The sequence below is a fragment of the Hyla sarda genome, chromosome 10, assembly GCF_029499605.1.
Source record: "Hyla sarda isolate aHylSar1 chromosome 10, aHylSar1.hap1, whole genome shotgun sequence".
NCBI classification, from domain to species: domain Eukaryota; kingdom Metazoa; phylum Chordata; class Amphibia; order Anura; family Hylidae; genus Hyla; species Hyla sarda.
Window position 1 is genome coordinate 73473234 of NC_079198.1, and position 14452 is coordinate 73487685.

At 43.3% G+C, this 14452-nt stretch overlaps 1 protein-coding gene across 2 annotated transcripts in view; it reads right to left on the reverse strand.

The window, feature by feature from the left end:
- Positions 1-2676: 2676 nt before the first annotated feature.
- RNF214 (ring finger protein 214) overlaps positions 2677-14452 on the reverse strand; it is a 35641-nt gene continuing 23865 nt past the window's right edge. For both annotated transcript variants that reach the window (XM_056542788.1, XM_056542789.1), the window contains exons 10-15: positions 8141-8239; positions 6518-6792; positions 5861-6002; positions 4459-4551; positions 4300-4377; positions 2677-2863 (exon numbers count right to left, since the gene is read on the reverse strand). In XM_056542788.1, the coding sequence (XP_056398763.1) occupies positions 2798-2863; positions 4300-4377; positions 4459-4551; positions 5861-6002; positions 6518-6792; positions 8141-8239 (753 nt within the window). In that variant the 3' untranslated portion in view covers positions 2677-2797. The remainder of the gene's footprint in view (positions 2864-4299; positions 4378-4458; positions 4552-5860; positions 6003-6517; positions 6793-8140; positions 8240-14452) is intronic.

Below are 14452 nucleotides of genomic sequence, written 5' to 3' on the forward strand. Positions count from 1 at the left end.
ACCTCCTGTATACAGGGCCGCCCTGTAGGTAGTTTACCTCCTGTATATAGGACCGCCCTGTAGGTAGTTTACCTCCTGTATATAGGACTGTCCTGTAGGTAGTTTACCTCCTGTATATAGGACTGCCCTGGAGGTAGTTTATCTCCTGTGTATAGAACCGCCCTGTAGGTAGTTTACCTCCTGTATATAGGACCGTCCTGTAGGTAGTTTACCTCCTGTATATAGGAACGCCCTGTAGGTAGTTTACCTCCTGTATATAGGACTGCCCTGTAGGTAGTTTACCTCCTGTGTATAGGACCGCCCTGTAGGTAGTTTACCTCCTGTGTATAGAACCGCCCTGTAGGTAGTTTACCTCCTGTATATAGGACCGCCCTGTAGGTAGTTTACCTCCTGTATACAGGGCCGCCCTGTAGGTAGTTTACCTCCTGTATATAGGACTGTCCTGTAGGTAGTTTACCTCCTGTATACAGGGCCGCCCTGTAGGTAGTTTACCTCCTGTATATAGGACCGCCCTGTAGGTAGTTTACCTCCTGTATATAGGACCGCCCTGTAGGTAGTTTACCTCCTGTATATAGGACTGTCCTGTAGGTAGTTTACCTCCTGTATATAGGACCGCCCTGTAGGTAGTTTACCTCCTGTATATAGGACCGCCCTGTAGGTAGTTTACCTCCTGTATATAGGACTGTCCTGTAGGTAGTTTACCTCCTGTATATAGGACCGCCCTGTAGGTAGTTTACCTCCTGTATATAGGACCGCCCTGTAGGTAGTTTACCTCCTGTGTATAGAACCGCCCTGTAGGTAGTTTACCTCCTGTATATAGGACCACACTGTAGGTAGTTTACCTACTGTATATAGGACCGCCCTGTAGGTAGTTTACCTCCTGTATATAGGACCGCCCTGTAGGTAGTTTACCTCCTGTATATAGGACCAACCTGTAGGTAGTTTACCTCCTGTGTATAGGACCGCCCTGTAGGTAGTTTACCTCCTGTATATAGGACCGCCCTGTAGGTAGTTTACCTCCTGTATATAGGACCGCCCTGTAGGTAGTTTATCTCCTGTATATAGGACCAACCTGTAGGTAGTTTACCTCCTGTGTATAGGACCGCCCTGTAGGTAGTTTACCTCCTGTGTATAGGACCGCCCTGTAGGTAGTTTACCTCCTGTGTATAGGGCCACCCTGTAGGTAGTTTGTTCCCTGTATATAGGACCGCCCTGTAGGTAGTTTGTTCCCTGTATATAGGACCGCCCTGTAGGTAGTTTGTTCCCTCTATATAGGACCGCCCTGTAGGTAGTTTTCCTCCTGTGTATAGGACCACACTGTAGGTAGTTTGTTCCCTGTATATAGGACCGCCCTGTAGGTAGTTTACCTCCTGTATATAGGAATGTCCTGTAGGTAGTTTACCTCCTGTGTATAGGGCCACCCTGTAGGTAGTTTGTTCCCTGTATATAGGACCGCCCTGTAGGTAGTTTGTTCCCTGTATATAGGACCGCCCTGTAGGTAGTTTGTTCCCTGTATATAGGACCGCCCTGTAGGTAGTTTTCCTCCTGTGTATAGGACAGTCCTGTAGGTAGTTTACCTCTTGTATATAGGACCACCCTGTAGGTAGTTTGTTTCTTGAGTATTGGACCCACCCTGCAGAATTTTTTTTTAAATCTTCAGGGAGGAAAGCTAACATAAAATACAGTGACCCCCCCCCCCCCCCGACCTACGAAGGCCCCAACATATGATAATTTCAACATGCGCTAGCCTCTAAGAGGCCATCACATGTTGAAGGCAGCATCAACATACGATGCTTTTGTATATCGGGGCCATCGCATAAACGACTATCCGGCAGAGCAGACTGCTTAAGCTGCTGTCTGATAGCTGTTTACGGTGCCCCATAAGCTCCGGTGATGGTCACTTACCTGTCCGTGGCGCTCCAGGACGTCATCTTCGGGATCCCCTGCATCGCCGTCACTCTCCATCGTCGTCATCACGTCGCCGCGCACGCCGTCCCGTCATCCAATAGGAGCGGCATGCATAGTGACGTAATGGCGGCGATGAGGAACGACGATCCCAGGCAACAGAGACGTTCTGGAGTGGCGGGGACACCCCGGGGACGTGGCGGCGATGGACGGCGACATCCAGAGCAGCGGTGACAGGTGAGTACAACGTACTATATTTAACATTGCACGGATCCCTCAACATACGATGGTTTCAAAAAACGATTGTTCATTTGGAACGGATTACCATCGTATGTTGAGGGACCACTGTACATACTCAACTCAGCTCCCCGTAGTAACCGGTGACTTTTCCTGCTTTTAGGCCACAGGCAGCTTTTTCCTGCAACCACTAGAGGACAGGAGCATCTCTATCTTTGGGATATGCACAATGATGTCACTCACTTGAGATTCTCCAGACCTCTAGTCGCCGCAGGCAGTGCTAAGCCACAGACATCATAGGGCGTCCTGTTGCCATCTTCCCTGTTGGAATGTAGCGGCACAACTGGCGTGTTCTTACAGTCCTCTGGCTCAGAACCAGTGGCGGGCCACAAAAGATTATGTCACAGGCTTTATACGGCCTGTTTTTTCACAAGTATTAATCCCCTAAATCCAAAAGAAATCCTTTCAATGTGTAGCACTTTCTAGAATAGCTCTAAGGAATATGTAAGTACTTAAGATCAAGCACAATCATAGTTTTCCTTCAACACATGTTTATTATAGAGTTCTTTCTGTACACTGACATGTTGAAAAGGAAGTTTGGCATTCTTCTGTGCAGCAAAACTCCAGCATCCATGGACTACAAAGTCATATCTGGTCATCGCTGGCTTGGGCAGAATGGGCAGGTGCTGTCATGGCTAGTTAAAGACCAGGGTTTAGCACACTGCGGAAGAAAGGAGGAATTTTACTGCAGAAATGATAAAATATATGTACATAATCAGAAAGCCCAATCTACAATGAATGGAACAACTTGTTACTCTACAAACCACATTACATTTACATGATTAGGAAAACATTGTCTGCTTCTACATAAGCAAAGTCTTACACTTTTTTGCTTAATTTAAACATTAGCAAATAGGTTATATATAACAATAAATTTTATAAACCCAACATGGCTGGATCTCACTACACACACAGGGTTTGTTTGCAGTCAGTGGAGACACAGGGGTCTGCATAGGAGCTTATTATACACTATTTTTTAAGACCATTTACAAAGTTGCCTTATTATTTTATTTTAGAAGCTCTGCATCAATAAATAAAAAGATAGCTGCCGGGACCTGCCGCGGCGCGTAAATGTACCTCATGGTGTATTAAGTACCACGTCATCATGACGTACATTTATGTCCATTGTCATTAAGGGGTTAAAGCATTAACCTTTATAAAGTAAAATGTGCTGCTTCTCATAGAGCTAAGAATACTCATCTATAAGGATAAAATAAAAACCTAACCCAACATTTCCTGTGCTTCTACCGGTTAGATCCAAATCTTTGCCTATTAAGGTATTATTTTGTTAGGCCTAGCATCCCAAAAAGAGCAGACAATCACAGATTCATCAGTGTGGGTACGAAAAAAAGGGGGCATATGACAATTTTTGACATGTTTTGGGGACATTGGACATGAGACCCAGGGACCCCTTCATGTCCCATATCTGTATGGCGTGGTGGGCCACTTGCAGTCCAGTCCTTATTATAAGTGATGTCACATGATTTCTTCAGCCAATCACCACTGTGGCATACACAAAACATCCTAGTGACAAAGCTTGATGGGTTTCTCTGAACATGTGAAGTCATCACTGCCTGGTGTAAACTGTGCATCAACATCACAGTCACTTTTGTTGTAATCAGAGAAGTAAAAACAATCAGCACAATACACAGCACTAACAACACTACAACCTACGTGGAAAACAGAAAAGCGGTCTGAGGCTGGGGCCACACAGCGACTTTGGACGCAACACAAGTCGTACTGCCTAAGACTGCCATGTCACACTGCAGACACGGCGGATACTTTATGACCAACAAGCGATTGAGACCTGAATGTAACGAGAAATGTATCGGAGATTGATCTCTTGTAACTGTTGTGTCATGGCCACTTGGTGGTTGCAACATGGCCCCATTCACCCACATTATCTGCCATTTTGCACAATCCCTACAGTGCTGTGCCACAACCAACATTGCCATGTAGCCCTAACCTATTATGGACGGGGAATGTGTCTACTTCTAACTGCAAATGAGAAAAACTCCATCAGGGAACCAACTACGTGTATAGTACTGTAACACATGCGATGCATGCTCTGTAAATCTTTATTTCTACAATACCTACCTCTCTGTGTAAGGCATGGTTACAAGACGTGGGCTGCCGGTCATGTGGCTGTACAATCTTCTGGCAAATGAAACATACCTGGAAAAAAAACACGTGTGTAAATAGTTTTTTGCCCATTGTAGAATAGTTTTTCTCACACACAAATATAAATACTTATACCTGTGGTCGCCCTGCATATCCTCCATAAGCTGAAGACAGAAATGTAGAGGTTCTTTGTGCAGGTGGATACTGCAGCCTGCCATGGCCAATAGGCTGAGAAAATAGTACATCAGATCAGAAAAAAAATTCATTGCCTAGCACTGCTTGCATCTGTACAGATACTGGACAAGCATAGTTGTGCAATATGAGCTCAGTGATCAGCAGCATGAGATGTGGATGGCAGTAGGATATAATTATAATATATCCTTAAAGGGGTATTCCAGGAAAAAACTTTTCTTTATATATCAACTGGCTCCAGAAAGTTAAACAGATTTGTAAATTACTTCTATTATAAAATCTTAAAATCTTTCAGCACTTATGAGCTTCTGAAGTTAAGGTTATTCTTTTCTAAGTGCTCTCTGATGACACGTGTCTCGGGAACCGCCCAGTTTAGAAGAAGTTTGCTATGGGGATTTGATTCTAACACATGTCATCAGAGAGCACTTAGACAGAAAAGAACAACCTTAAAAGGAGTAGTCCAGTAGTGAACAAGTGGTGAACAACTTATCCCCTATCCTAAGGATAGGGGATAAGTTGCAGATCGTGGGGGTCCAACCGTTGGGGCCCCCCGCGATCTCCTGTACGGGGCCCCGACAGCCCGCGCGAAGGGGGCGTGTCGACCCCCGCACGAAGCGGTGGCCGAAACGCCCCCTCAATACAACTCTATGGCAATCTCCGGCTCTGCCATAGCGATGTATTGAGGGGGCGTGTCAGCCGCCGCTTCGTGCGGGGGTCGACACCCGCTATCTGGCCGGAGAACCTGGCCCCCCGTACAGAGAGATCGCAGGGGGCCCCAGCGGTCGGAACCCCTGCGATCTCAAACTTATCCCCTATACTTAGGATAGGGGATATGTTTTTCACCACTGGACTACCCCTTTAACTTCAGAAGCTCATAAGTACTGAAAGGATTAAGATTTTTTTAATAGAAGTAATTTACAAATCTGTTTAATTTTCTGGAGCCAGTTGAGAGATAGATATATATATATATATATATATATATATATCTATCTAAAAGTTTTTTCCTGGATAACTCCTTTAATACCAAATCTTTGTTGCAGTTTGTTTCATAATGATTCCTTCTAGATCTTATTTAAAACCCAATAGACCTATTTGGCCTTCAATGGAACCACCACATCAAATGTTCTATGTATCAGCCTCATGAGTTCTGATACATGGCTAAAATACTTGCTTCAGATTTGCTACACTTGCATTGCGTCCATGTTCCACCACACTCATGGTCCCTATACAGTAGACCTTATTAATCAGAAACAATTGTGGTCTGCATTATGCCGCATTAACCACCTCCTCCAAAGTTTTTATTAATCCTTAGCTATGTTCCCTATAAGACAATTACCAGTCTTACCTTTGTAACTGGGTTTGCAGATTCTTTTACTTCATCCTGTTCTACATGCGTTTCGACAAGCTGGCACAACGCCTCAACAGTGAGGCCAGACAGAGTGCCCCGTTTCATCTTAATCTTCTGAAGAATGTTAGTTAAGTGCCCCCTACACAAAAAGACAACACAGTCAAGGAATGCAAATGCTAAGAAAGAGCATTTTTAAACCCCCCCATAAAAGACACTGGCAAGTGAAAAAAAAGCATGTGTCTTGACCAGTGTTTCCCAACCAGTGTTCCTCCAGCTGTTGCAAAACAACAACTCCCAACATGCCCGGAAAGAAAATACTGCAATGTGCCACAATGCAAAATATGACAACTTCATGATAGTAAATTGATGCAGTTTGTTCGAGTTTCCCACTTTTATACACAGTCAGTATTGTGATCATGTGTTCTTTGGTCATCTATTTGGAGCAGTGTTTCCCAACCAGGGTGCCTCCAGCTGTTGCAAAACTACAACTCCCAACATGCCCGGACAGCCTTCGGCTGTCCGGGCATGCTGGGAGTTGTAGTTTTGCAACAGCTGGAGGCACCCTGGTTGGGAAACACTGGTCTTGACCTACCAGTAAAAACCTGTAATATCATGACAGTGCTACACTGCAGAACATGGTCACGGTATACTTACTTAGTGTATAGTGGGAACCTGGCTTGTAGCTTCTCAAGAATTTTGCTCAACTTGTCTGTGCCAGGTGGACCAGGGACATCAGAGTTAGCTGCTGGGTTTTGAGCAGTACTTGGTAAGCTTGAAGGTGATGCCACATTACCAAGGAAAGATAATGGATTAAATGGCATTAATGGGGGACGCTGAAATGGCAGGGAAGCTTTTCCTTGGAGTCCAGCATCTGTAGCTGCCATTGACTGAAGAGGGGCGAAAGCAATTTTCTGCAACATGAGGCTGGGCTGGAAATAAATAAAGAAGAAAATTAGTAGAGGAATTGGTCATTTGTCCCCACTAAAGACTCATTCACAACTGGGAACCCCAGAGATCACTAGAATAGGGATGTCAGGCCACTTATTCTTCCTCATGGTACGACCGCCATGAAGCAGAGTTTAAATGGAGGGGTGGTCAAATATGTGCAATGCCACTCCACTAATGGTCATCAGAGAGTAATAATACAGTCAGTGCATGATCTTCACTCCTCAACACCTCAGCAAGGAGGACAGAAGGACTCAGAAAACAGTGATCTAGGGGTGACAGTGATATGGCTCACAGTGATCAGGCTTTTCTGATCTATTCTGTGAATATATATATATATATATATAACTCAGTGTGTGTGTGTGTGTGTATGTGTGTGTATGTATGTGTGTATGTATGTATGTATGTATATGAGTGTATATGTGTGTGTGTGTGTGTGTATATGTATGTATATGTGTGTATGTGTATGTATGTATATGTGTATGAGTGTATGAGTGTGTTCCAGCAGCACGTCCAAATGGCTAAAGATATTAACACGAAACTGTTACTTATATGTCAACAACAAACATAGGATAGGTGATCTAGCCCTTACTCACCCCCATTTGCCAGGGTCGGGGTTTTTGTTTAAAGTCCCATACAAGTCTATGGGAAATATATGTTACTGCATAACTTCCAAACGGCTGGAGATATTTCGATAATACTTGGTCACATGTTACTTATATGTTCACTTAAAATATAGGATAATAAATGTAACCCTTAACTACCCCCATTTGTGAGGGTTGGGGTTTTTGTTTAAAGTCCCATGGAAATCAATGGGAAATGTATGTTCCCACATAACTTCCGTACGGCTGGAGATATTTCAATACCTGGTCACATATTACAGGTCGGAATATGAGGACGGGATGAGAGGTCAAGATAGGAGGTCAAAATAGGAGGACGGGATGGTCGTGATATGAGGACGGGATAGGAGGTCAGAATAGGAGGACGGGATATGAGGACAAGCTATGGGGTTGGGATATGACAACAATATAGGAGGACGGGATATGAAGTCAAAAGCTTCCTCTGTTGATTTTCCTCCACAACAAGGATTAGGAAAGAAAAACCGGGCAACGCTGGGTGATAAAACAGAAACAACACAAATTGCTTAACTGAAGCAAACACACTGAAAATACATTCTCTAAAGCCAATGCTGGCCAATAGCATTCAATCTTATTATAGATTGTCAAAGGCAAGATGGCCATGAAAGAAAGAAAAAAACAAAGTCGGAAAGGCAGAAAAAAAAATCAATTTATTATGTACTCATGTATCCAGAAGAGCAGAGAGGTAACTTACATCGGATGGTGGAGGAGTCAGATTTGGAGCCATTATGGAGGGTAGACTGCTCAGCCGGGTGCCGTTATTCACCTGTCTAATTTGTTTTTCAAATTGCTCCTAAAAGAACATTAAAAAGAAAAATTATTACATCAAGATCATACTACTGGATGTTTGTTTAACCCCTTATAGACCAGGCCAATTTTCACTGTAGGACCAGAGTGTTTTTTGCACATCTGACCACTGTCACTTCAAGCATTAATAACTCTGGGATGCTTTTACCTTTCATCCTGATTCCGAGACTGTATTTTCGTCACATATTCTACTTTATGTTAGTGGTAAAATTTTGTCAATTCTTGCATCATTTCTTGGTGAAAAATTCAAAAATGTTATGAAAAAATTGAAAATTTTGCATTTTTCTAAATTGAAGCTCTCTGCTTGTAAGGAAAATAGACATTCCAAATAAATTATATTTTGATTCACAAATACAATATGTCTACTTTATGTTTACATCATAAAGTTGACATGTTTTTACTTTTGGAAGACATCAGAGGGATTCAAAGTTCAGGAGCAATTTTCCAATTTTTCACAAAATTTTCAAAATCGGAATTTTTCATGGACCAGTTCAGGTTTGAAGTGGATTTGAAGGGCCTTCATATTAGAAATACCCCATAAATGACCCCTTAATACAAACTGCACCCCTCAAAGTATTCAAAATGACATTCAGTAAGTGTTTTAACCCTTTTGGTGTTTCACAGGAATAGCAGCAAAGTGAAGGAGAAAATTCAAAATCTTCATATTTTACACTCGCATGTTCTTGTGGACCCAGTTTTTGAATTTTTACAAGGGGTAATAGGAGAAAAAGCCCCCCAAAATTTGTAACCAAGTTTCTCTTGAGTAAGGAAATACCTCATATGTGTATGTCAAGTGTTCGGCGGGCGCAGTAGAAGGGTCAGAATGGAAGGAGCGACAATGGGATTTTGGAGAGTGAATTTTGATGAAAAGGTTTTTAAGGGACATGTCACATTTAGGAAGCTCCTATGGTGCCAGAACCGCAGAAACCCCCCACATGGCATACCATTTTGGGAACTACACCCCTCAAGGCCCGTAACAAGAGGTCCAGTGAGCCTTAACACCCCACAGGTGTTTGGCGCCTTTATGTTAAAGTTGGATGTGTAAATGAAAAAAAAAAAAATTTCAATAAAGTGCAGTTTTTCCCCCAAATTTACCACTTTTACAAAGGGTAATGGGAAAAAATGCCCCCCAAAATTTGTAACCCCATCTCTTCTGAGTATGGAAATACCCCATGTTAGGACGTAAAATGCTCTGCGGGCGAACTACAATGCTCAGAAAAGGAGTCACATTTGGCTTTTGGAAAGCAAATTTTGCTGAAATGGTTTTTGGGGAGCATGTCGCATTTAGGAAGCCCCTATGGTGCCAGAACAGCAAAAAATAAAACCCACATGGCATACTATTTTGGAAACTATACCGCTCAAGGAACTTAACAAGGGGTACAGTGAGCCTTAACACCCCACAGGTGTTTGACGACTTTTTGTTAAAGTTGGATGTGTAAATGAAAAAAAAAAAAATTTTCACGAAAATGCTGATTACATTTTTACAAGGGATAATAGGAGAAAATGACCCCCAAAATTTGTAACCCCATTTCTTCTGAGTATGGAAATACACCATGTGTGGATGTCAAGTGCTCTGCTGGTGCACTATAATGCTCAGAAGAGGAGGAGCGCCATTGATCTTTTGGAAAGAGAATTTGTTTGGAATGGAAGCCAGGGGCCATGTGTGTTTACAAAGCCCCCCCCCCCAAATGTGACCCCATTTTGGAAACTACACCCCTCACAGAATTTAAGAAGGGGTGCAGTGAGTATTTACACCCCTCACAGAATTGAATAAGGGGTGTGCAGTGAGTATTTACACCCCACTGGCGTTTGACAGATCTTTGGAACAGTGGGCCGTGCAAATGAAAAATTAAATTTTTAATTTTCACGGACCACTGTTCCAAAAATCTGTCAGACACCTGTGGGGTGTAAATGCTCACTGTACCCCTTATTAAATTACATGAGGGGTGTAGTTTCCAAAATGGGGTCACATGAAGGGGGGTTTCATTGTTCTGGCACTATGGGAGCTCTGTAAACACACGTGGCCTTCAATTCCGGACACATTTTCTCCTCAAAAGCCCAATGGCGCTCCTTCTCTTCTGAGCATTGTAGTTCGCCCGCAGAGCACTTTACATCCACATATGGGGTATGTTCTCATTCAGAAGAAATGGGGTTACAAATTATGGGGGGCTTTTTTCCTATTTTCCCTTGTGAAAATGAAAAATTTAGGGTAACACCAGCATTTTTGTAAATATATATATATTTTTTTCATTTTCCCATTCAAATTTAACCTGTGGGGTGTTAATGCTCACTATACCCCTTGTCATGTTCCGTGAGGGGTTTAGTTTCCAAAATGGGGTCACATGTGGGTATTTATTTTTTTGTGTTTATGTCAGAATCGATGTCAATCACCACTCTAACTCCTGAGCCTTGTTGTGCGTCCGCAGAGCATTTTACACCCACAATTGGGGTAATTCCGTACTCAAGAGAAATTGCGTTACAAATTTTGGGGGTCTTTTTTTCCCTCTTACCTCTTGTGAAAATAAAAAGTATGGGGCAACACAGCATGTTAGTGTAAATTTTTTATTTTTTTACACTAACAGGCTGGTGTAACCCCCAACTTTTCCTTTTCATAAGGGGTAAAAGGAAAAAAAAAGCCCCCCAAAATTTGTAGTGCAATTTCTCCCGAGTACGGAAATACCCCATATGTGGCCCCTGTTTCCTTGAAATACAACAGGGCTCCGAAGTGAGAGAGCGCCATGCGCATTTGAGGACTAAATTAGGGATTGCATAAGGGTGGACATAGGGGTATTCTACGCCAGTGATTCCCAAACAGGGTACCTCCAGCTGTTGCTAAACTCCAAGCATGCCTGGACAGTCAGTGGCTGTCAATAAATGCTGGGAGTTGTTGTTTTGCAACAGCTGGAGGCTCCGTTTTGGAAACACTGCCGTACAATACGTTTTTCATTTTTATTGGGGGGGGGGGGGGGGGGACGGGACAGTGTAAGGGGTGTATATGCATGGTTTTACCCTTTATTTTGTGTAGGTGTAGTGTAGTGTAGTGTTTTTAGGGTACATTCACATGGATGGAGGTTTACGGTGAGTTTTCCGCTAGGAGTTTGCGCTGCGTTGAAATATTTGCCGCAGCTCATACTTGAAGCAGGAAACTTACTGTAAACCTGCCCGTGTGAATGTACATTCAAATGGGGGGGGGGGCAAACCTCTAGCTAATTCAAAACTACAACCCCCAGCATGCACTGACAGACCGTGCATGCCGGGAGTTGTACTTTTGCAACAGCTGTAGGCACACTGGTTGGAAAACCTTCAGTTAGGTTCTGTTACCTAACTCAGTATTTTCCAACCAGTGTGCCTCCAGTTGTTGCAAAACTACAACTCCCGGCATGTACTGATCGCCGAAGGGCATGCTGGGAGATGTAGTTATGCGACAGCTGGAGGTATGCAACTACAACTCCCAGCATGCCGAGACAGCTGTTTGGCCATGCTGGAATTTGCAGTTTTGCCACAGCTGGAGGGCTACAGTTTGGAGCTGGCTGCTGTGCCAAAAAGGATCTGCGCTTGTTTTGGGGCTATGTTGTGAGATTACCATAATACTGTGGCTAGCTTTTTGCAAACTGGTATTTCCTTTTTGAGTTTTCTTCTTTTGCCTACAAATCCCATAATTCCATTTTCCTCCCTCCCACACATTAGCCACCCCACCCATTGAAACATAAATGAGCTGCATCCATTCCAAAGACTTGTGCTTTACAATGAGGGTGCTTACAGCTGTTGCATTAGTTGCAGATTGATCTCTCTCCCACCAAGTGATCGCTCCACCCATTGAAGCAGACAGGCTCCCTGTCATCAGCTGACTAGTAAGTCAGGTCTCGGCTGCATTGCAACCTGGGAAAAATCTGAGACAACAGGCATTTTGTATGTTGATAAAAATAAATATTGGGGTGAAAATCGCATAAGAATTGTGAGAAAACCATCACACACAGGTACAGACACTATATTACGAACTACACTAACTCTACAGCCCCTATAGCATAGTCAAATAAAAAAAATCCTGGAATACCCCTTTAACTATCAACTACAAAAACGACAAAAAGGAGCGCTCCATGGTGCAGATAAACTATGATAATGGAAGCATAGATGGTAAAGGTTGTGCTTACCAATATGAGTTGTGCAAAGGCCAGCACAACTTGGAAAAAGGCATATATGTGGAACCCTCTGCTGCTACTCCACAATAAATGCAATGAAACCAACGACCTCCAAACCAGTGAACAATAAGGTGCTGAGGGACCAGGCGATAGGTAGAACAATCCGTTTATTACCAACATGCAACGCGTTTCGTGCAACTGCGCTTCATCAGGCATGGTGATGCCTGATAAAGCACAGTTGCTCGAAACGCGTTGCATGTTGGGAATAAACTGATTGTTCTACCTATCGCCTGGTCCCTCAGCGCCTTATTGTTCACTGGCTTGGAGGTCGTTGGTTTCATTGCCTTTAACTATTGGACACTTATTCCCTATCCAGATGATAAGGGATAAACATCCCTGGGATTTCGATAAAAGGCCTCCCCAACCGGGCCCCCTGATGGAGCAGCACTGTGCAGACTCCACTCTATTAATTGTCTTTGGGATCACAGAAGAGTACAGCCCTGTGGAGAGAGTATAAGTGCCTATGATGGAAGAACCCCTTTAATTCACTCATGCTCAACCCTGTGCTGTCTCGAGGCTCTTACTAACTTAAAGGGGTACTCCGCTGCTCAGCAATTGGAACAAACAGTTCCGAATGCTGGACTCGGGAGCTTGTGACATCATAGCCCTGCCCTCTCATGAAGTCATACCCTGCCCCCTCAATGCAAGTCTATGGGAGGGGGCGAGACGGCTGTCACGCCCCCTCCCATAGACTTGCATTGAGGGGGTGGGGCATGACATCATGAGTCAAAGAACTTTTGACCCTGGGAAGCCCAGGGTCACTGAAACCCTTATTATCTCCCACCCCTAAAATTTAACCTTTATTCATGTGTTATTAAAAGAATTTATAAGGTGAGTATATAATTTAAAAACTACGGGCTTGTGTGTGCTTAATAGTGTTATTTATATTTCATCCAGTTGTCACTGGTAAATGAATTGGTCCATATGTGGACTGCAGTTCCACAGTATATTGCACGCACAAGCTGACGATATTAAAATGCTGAAAATGCCCCCTCTACATGTTTCACTACTTCCGTAGCGTCCTCAGGAGGGAAAATGGGCATCAACTCATTGGTCTACCTACTGAGTATTTATACCTTTAGGGAACTCCCACTTTCATAGATCCACCTATCATAAGTTCATTATTTAATGCGCACCTGTGTAACGCTAATTTGGACCAATCAGGTCCTGTTTACTGGTATTACCTATATCTCCATCAACCTATCATCATTCCGGAGTTATCTCCCCGTCATCATAGCGGACAGGCGCTGAGTGGTGACGCGCATGTCATCTGATTATTGACGTCCAATCCTGAGCTTAAGACCGTGCACATACCTTGTTTGCGTTCCACACATCTGATGTTTGCGCTCCACTTCGGCATCCCGCCTCACTGCGCATGTCCGGAAATCGCGCTTGCGTACTTGTTCATTACCCGGACTTAGCCCGATGTTCACGGAGAGCACTGCGCATGCGCAAGGGTAATCAAAGCTTAGGGATAGCTCTATTAATAATTGTTTATTGACCAACTGGTATTAGAAGTTACTGTATTCCCATAAATGATGTATTAGGTGATATATTGAGTGTTTCTTCATATGAATATTTTATGATGGTAGTGTATGGTGAAAAATTGATTATTAGCCCCACAGATCTTGTTTAGCAAAATTATCTGCTCTTTAGCAGGGCTATATAGGAATGGTACCAAAGACTGTCCAGAATAATACCTGTATTAACTCGAAATATATAGATATAATCCATATTTTGTATGACGCGGGATATGTACTATCCCCAAGATGTATATGAGTTTCCCCAAGAGAGTGTTATATATCATATTTAGTGTAAAGGCAGATATATAGGTTATAATTTCCTTTGTTCTAGTATCCTACATATCAGATATCCGGTGTCCTACACTCTTAAAGTTGTTCTAATACCTTTTGTTACCCTCTTCCAGATGTTATAGGGTCTGCCCATCCGGACACGATCCCATGATCCATCCAGCCATCAAACCACATCATTCCATCCTT